General features: G+C 54.9%; 1 protein-coding gene across 1 annotated transcript; it reads left to right on the top strand.

The window, feature by feature from the left end:
• Positions 1-4,207: 4,207 nt before the first annotated feature.
• On the top strand, positions 4,208-5,974 carry CCIN (calicin). Its single transcript, XM_046023929.1, has one exon. It carries the CDS (start codon positions 4,208-4,210, stop codon positions 5,972-5,974), a length of 1,767 nt encoding a protein of 588 aa, XP_045879885.1.
• The last annotated feature ends 390 nt before the right edge of the window (positions 5,975-6,364 follow it).

Genomic DNA, 6,364 nt, shown 5'->3' with positions numbered 1-6,364 from the left:
GTGCCTCCCTGTTCCTGGGGCCTCGGGTCAGGCCGGAAAGCCGCCCCTCCCCCACCTCGGCGAGGTGGCCCAGCGCCTGTTCTGGGAGAGAAAGCCCCTCACACTGCCTGGGCTCCCAGCCAAGCGACCGAAGGATGAAGTCAGTGAGTGTGAGCTCACCAGGGCCCCCGGAGGAAGCCCTCCGGCCTCTGCCCTCCCCGCGTTCACAGGGCGGGAGCCACCGCCTGTTTCTGGCAGCTGCAGGGGCAGCTGTGCGGCTGCTCCCTCCAGGAATGCGGGACGGGCCCAAATGTTCCAGGGAGACATCCCATGGAGCGAGGGGGGAGGGGAGCTTAGAGTCGCCAGTTTGGTTCTGTGTTTGGCCTCACACCATACAAAGTTCCCCGGCAGAACGACTTCACGTGGTCTGTGTGGGAGGACCCGACCCAGATGCCACGCTGGGTGTCGCGGAAGCAGGGCCTCTCCGAGCGGAGAGACAGGAGTCTGCTGCCTTAGAGACCCAGTCGGAGCAGGCCAGTCAGAAAACGCGCCTCCAGAAGGTCGGGCTGCACTGTGAACGCAGCCTCGTGCTCTGCCCTTCCTTTCACCCAGGGATATTGACTAAGACAACAATAAAATCTCTTTTGTGTAATATCTTCCATGTCATTCATGCCTGATTCTTAATTGGTGACTAAGGTCATCCTAACTCTTAGTTCCTGCCTTAGGTAACTCGGGCTTCCCAGTCCCTCCAAACTCCCCGGTACCTTGCACCCCGCTGGCCTCTATGCTTTCATCTGCCGGACCTACCCTCACACGGCTGATTGGACCAAAGTGGACATGTGATCCAAGGAGCCAATCCCTGAGCTGGCCATGGGCCAGGCATTGGAACTAAGAAATAAGAAAGAATTTGCCAGTGGAACTAAAATGAGGATGCCATGAGTTTGAATTAGGGCCATGGCCAGCCAAAACGATATGCAAGCCAAGTAGCCAGTTGAAAATAAATGGAAGTGAGAAAGCCAGCGTTAAGAGGTACAAATGAGGGAGTTCCTGAGCTTTCTAGCTGAGGCCAGTCTGTGTTTCATTAAAACATACCCCTCATCTTCAGGGCTTCCCAGCAAAATGACATGTCAAGTGATGTTCCCCAGAAGGTTAGAATATTAGGGTCACCTCCCTTAGGGAGTCTTCTTAAGCCAAAAATGCTGAGCTGGGCAGGGAGTGGAATAAAGACTGGGCTGAGGCCACACCTGGGCAACAGGGACTGAATGACCAACCAGTCAGTGAACTTTCTGGTAGCTCCCAAGGAGACCATGCGCCCAGTACACATACATAGCCAGGTGGTGGACACTGGCATGCAGCCAAGTGCTTAAGGCTGACATCTGTTTCTTCAGTTGGCTGGAAAAAGATAAAAGCTGACCAGAAGAGCTTTCTAGGCTGAAGAAAAGCCGGGCAACAAAGCTGGTTGAGCAGGTGTGCACTAATTTTACTTCCTCAATGGATTTCTTCAAGAAAGCAACTGCTACAGTTCACGAAGGGCAGAGGACAAGCCAGATTGCCAGCTCTCCTTTGTAGCCAGAGAACAGACGGAGGAGACAGGAACCCTGGCTCCATGTTCCAGCCCTGTGCTCTCAGAGTTGTGCGCCCTTCCCCTCTCTGGGCTGCAGTCTGTCCAGCTGCTCAAGGTCTGGCACAGGGAATTAAGTCTACTGGATCTTCTCAGGTCCATGGCACCCCCATACCCAACCTTCTCAACTGGAGAGACCTTCCTGCCCTTGTGTTTCTGGCGCTTGAAACAAATGCAAAGGGGCACAGTCATTACTCCACCAAAATGCCCCAGATGTGGAGGCAAAGGGGTAGGTAAAACAACAGATCTGACCCTACCCAGGCTCTACTCGTGGTTGGAATGCCCGAGAAGCTGAGGTTGGCCAGCTTCTCACCAGGGCAGGCCCAGATGCCAATGGGAATGAAAAGGTGTCTGCGATCAACGCCAACAGGTCTCACCTGCACCGAAACTGCTGCCACTTCTCTCGAGATCAGGGCTGGCTAAGCCTTTGGAGCTCAGTTAGTCTCACGTGGAGAAAGCAGAGAAGAACCCACCCAAACCACACAGCTTGTCTGGTGGAGAGGCTGAAAGCTAAGCCTTTTCACCAGGATGACAGAAGTTCTTAGCCTTGTGCAGAGATCTGTCAAGAGACTGAGTGCCTCTGTACCATTCAGGAATCAAGGTGAACGGATTCAGCATTAAAACGTAAGTACTTTTAAATCGTTTTCAAGTTGCCAAATCCCCAAAGAAAAAGTCAGGTCTGAAATGGAAGAATGAGGTACAGAGACGATGACTGATAACCTGACTAAGCCAGGGAGGGAAAGAGCTGGCAGGCTCCCATGCCCCAAGCTCCAGGCTCCACTCTTCCTTGCAGGGGCGCTAGGGACGACCTAAGTGTCGGGAGTGGGGCTTGGGGCCTAGGTCCCCTCGGGACCATCTGGCCGTCTCTGCAAAGGCCTTCGAGTTGAACCCCTTGCCCGGAGCCCCCCAAGGCTGGTCCGGGGCGGGGCCCCTGGGCTTTTCCACTGTCCGCAGAAGACATCCACCCTCCGCGGGGGCTCCGCTGAACTCTAGCCCCTCCGTGGCACGGACAACACAGAGACGCGCGGCGGGCACTCCGGGAACCCACGCCCGCCAGCGGGCGACGGAGTCTGCCGCCACCCCACCCAGCGGGGCGCCCAGGGGGGACGCCGCGAGTCAGAGACGGCTCCTCTCCCGCGCTCCGCACCCCACCTGTAAAGCGGGCACAGGCGGCTATGTGCTGGACGTGGGAGGCCCTGCCATGGGCACTGCAGTCGCCACCGGGCGCCGGGCGCCGAGCGCGAGGGAACCGCGCGGCGAGGGGGCTGGGGTGGTGGGAGGGGGGCGCTGCTGTCCCCGCGGGGAGCGGCTGCTGCCGGCGAGCTCAGGGAGCGCAGTCGCCCGGGGCCTCCGCGGCCGGAGATGGCCCTCCACCTCCACCGCGTGGCGGGACCGGGCTGGTGCAACCCGCCAAAGAGGGCGCGGGATTCCGAAAGGGTTGGATTCCCCGCCACCACCGCACACCAGCCAGAGGATGACAGGAATTTACGGACAAAGGGAGCCCTCAAGGACACCGGCGATGGGTGAACTAATATAATATCAATAAAGTAACGGCAGCTAACATTTATTGAACGTTTTCTACAAGCCAAACATTGTACTTAACACGCTCTAATCATTTTCTCATTTAAATTCTTAATAACCTTCCAAGCGGGTGCTGTTATTCCCGTCTCACAGATGAGGAAACTGAAGTTTAGAGAGTCTGAGCTACTTGTCCAAGTCGATGCTTGATGGAGAGAGCTGACCGGCCACAGTCCCCAAAGTTGCATGATACAGACTTGGAAATGTGGAGAGAAGGTCCCAGAGGCCCTCCCACTCCCCGGTGTGTGGCTGACTCCTCTATCCCTGCTCCAGCCAGTGGCCTCTATCTCTCCCTCCATTTTAAAGAAGAAAGGTGTCATTAAAAAAAAAAAAAGTGGTGTCCATGACTACAAAGGTTAGAAAGTAAAGGACAGAGCCTGAAATTCTTCTCTGATGGCCAGGAGCCTTGGCAGAGAAAGGTACCTCGAGGCCTAAGAATCAGAGACTTGGGAAAGCTAGGTAGTTAGGAGCTTCCTGGGAAGATGAGGACTATGACAGAAGACCTGGCTTCCGGGGCTCTGATTCCAACCTGCTGTGTGATCTTGGGCAAGTCCCTTCTCTTCTCTGGGCCTGTTTCCCTCCTGTACATGGAAGGATCCTTCTAGAACCAAAAATCTCTTTTCTTCCTCCACCTTCCCCTTTTCCCTTCCTATACCACCCCCACCCAGACTGTCTCAGACATTCCAGAAATAGCCTTGAACTGAGTTTTAAAAGGCCTGGATAAGAGTTACAACCCATCTCCAAGTTTCTCCTGAGCTCTGGGCCCAAGGCTTTAAGTCCTGGCAAGAGATCTAGCCTTGGCAGGTTGGAGCCATCAGAGGGGAGAAAGGCCCTGTGCCTCTGAGAAAGGCCTCGGGGGCTGGCATTGTGATGACCTCATCCATTCTATGACATCACCCTCTCTCCCAGCCCTCCTCCTCCCTGATCAACTGCTCTGCAAACAACCATCAGTCTGAATCCCAAAGGCCTGAGAACGTCTGTTCTCCAGTACCCGTTGCTGATCTTCTGCCTCAGCCAGCCAGAAGCACCATGAAATTGGAATTCACGGAGAAAAACTATAACAGCTTTGTGCTGCAGAACCTGAACAAACAGAGGAAACGCAAAGAGTACTGGGACATGGCCCTGACTGTGGACCACCATGTCTTCTTTGCACATCGCAACGTGCTGGCTGCTGTCTCCCCACTGGTGAAGAGCCTCATCTCCAGCAATGACATGAAGACCACCGATGAGCTCTTTATCACCATTGACCCCAACTACCTGAGTCCGGCCACGGTGGACCAGCTCCTGGACTACTTCTACAGTGGCAAGGTGGTGATCTCAGAGCAGAACGTGGAGGAGCTTCTTCGTGGGGCCCAGTATTTTAACACGCCACGCCTTCGAATCCACTGTAACGACTTCCTGATTAAGTCCATTCGCCGTGCAAACTGCTTGCGTTACCTCTTCTTGGCTGAGTTGTTTGAGCTCAAAGAGGTGTCAGACTTGGCCTACTCTGGCATTCGTGACAACTTCCACTACTGGGCCAGTCCCGAGGGCTCTATGCACTTCATGCGCTGTCCCCCTGTCATCTTTGGCCGCCTGCTCCGAGATGAAAACCTGCATGTGCTCAATGAGGACCAGGCTCTTAGTGCCCTCATCAACTGGGTGTACTTCCGGAAGGATGAGCGGGAGAAGTATTTCAAGAAGTTCTTCAACTATATCAATCTTAATGCCGTCTCCAACAAGACACTGATGTTTGCCAGCAACAAGCTGATGGGCATGGAGAACAGCTCAGCCCACGCGACCCTCATCGAGAGCGTCCTCGTGGACCGAAAGCAGGAGAGGCCATCCAGCTTGCTGAACTACCAGCGGAAAGGTGCCCTACTTGACTCGGTGGTCATCCTGGGCGGCCAGAAGGCCCATGGCAAGTTCAATGATGGAGTGTTTGCCTACATCATCCAGGAGAACCTGTGGTTGAAGCTGTCAGAGATGCCCTATCGGGCGGCAGCCCTTAGTGCCACCTCTGCTGGCCGCTACATCTACATCTCTGGTGGGACCACTGAGCAGATTTCAGGGCTGAAGACCGCTTGGCGGTACGACATGGATGACAACTCCTGGACCAAGTTGCCGGACCTGCCAATTGGGCTCGTCTTCCACACCATGGTGACCTGCGGGGGGACAGTGTACTCAGTGGGTGGGAGCATTGCCCCCAGGCGGTATGTCTCCAACATCTATCGCTACGATGAGCGCAAGGAGGCCTGGTGCCTGGCAGGGAAGATGAGCATCCCTATGGATGGCACAGCTGTGATCACTAAGGGGGACAGGAACCTGTACATTGTCACGGGCCGCTGCTTGGTGAAGGGCTATATTTCCCGGGTCGGAGTGGTGGACTGCTTTGACACCAACACTGGGGATGTGGTCCAGTGTATCACCTTCCCCATTGAGTTCAACCACAGGCCCCTGCTCTCTTTCCATCAGGACAACATCCTCTGTGTACACAGCCACCGGCAGAGTGTAGAAATCAACCTGCAGAAGATAAAGGCCAACAAGACGACCACCTCGGTGCCTCTCTTGCCCAACAACTGCCCCTTGGATGTGTCCCATGCTATCTGCTCCATTGGAGACAACAGAGTGTTTGTGTGTGGGGGTGTCACCACAGCCAGTGACGTCCAGACAAAGGACTACACCATCAACCCAAACGCCTACTTGTTGGACCAAAAGACAGGAGAATGGAAGACCCTAGCCCCCCCACCGGAGGCACTGGACTGTCCTGCCTGCTGTCTAGCCAAGCTACCTTGCAAGATTCTTCAAAGGATTTAAACAACTTTTTAAGTGGGAGAATAAGTAAATGCATTATTATTCACAATTTAATGAGAGAGAGGAAGACGGCCTGTTGGTTCCTTCTTAGTGTTCCAGTCTGTTTGGCCCTGAAAGTGGAGATTCTGGGCTAGGGCTGCTCCCAGCAGGTGGAAATTCAGGGCTACTCTGTCATTGGAGGGATCCAAGCTGAGGCTGGAATGGAGTCCCTGGCGGGTGGGACTGAAGCATCTCCTGGGCACTGGCCAAGGTGGTGTCTGGGAAGCCCCCATTCTGTCCCCCGTAGTCACCTCGCCGACATCTGCTGGACGGACAGATACAGTGTTTGCTTAGAGTTAGGAATCCTCAGGCTCCTCCAACACTCACTCCCCTTGAGTCTGTCCAGGAAGTCAG

Source organism: Meles meles, chromosome 11, assembly GCF_922984935.1.
Source record: "Meles meles chromosome 11, mMelMel3.1 paternal haplotype, whole genome shotgun sequence".
NCBI classification, from domain to species: Eukaryota; Metazoa; Chordata; class Mammalia; order Carnivora; family Mustelidae; genus Meles; species Meles meles.
The sequence above is the reverse complement of the archived record's forward strand: the minus strand, read 5'-3'. Positions and strand labels throughout refer to the sequence as shown.

What these genes read in the sequence shown, in the direction of transcription:
- CCIN (XM_046023929.1), top strand. Translation starts at nt 4,208, where the DNA reads ATGAAATTGGAATTCACGGAGAAAAACTATAACAGCTTTGTGCTGCAG.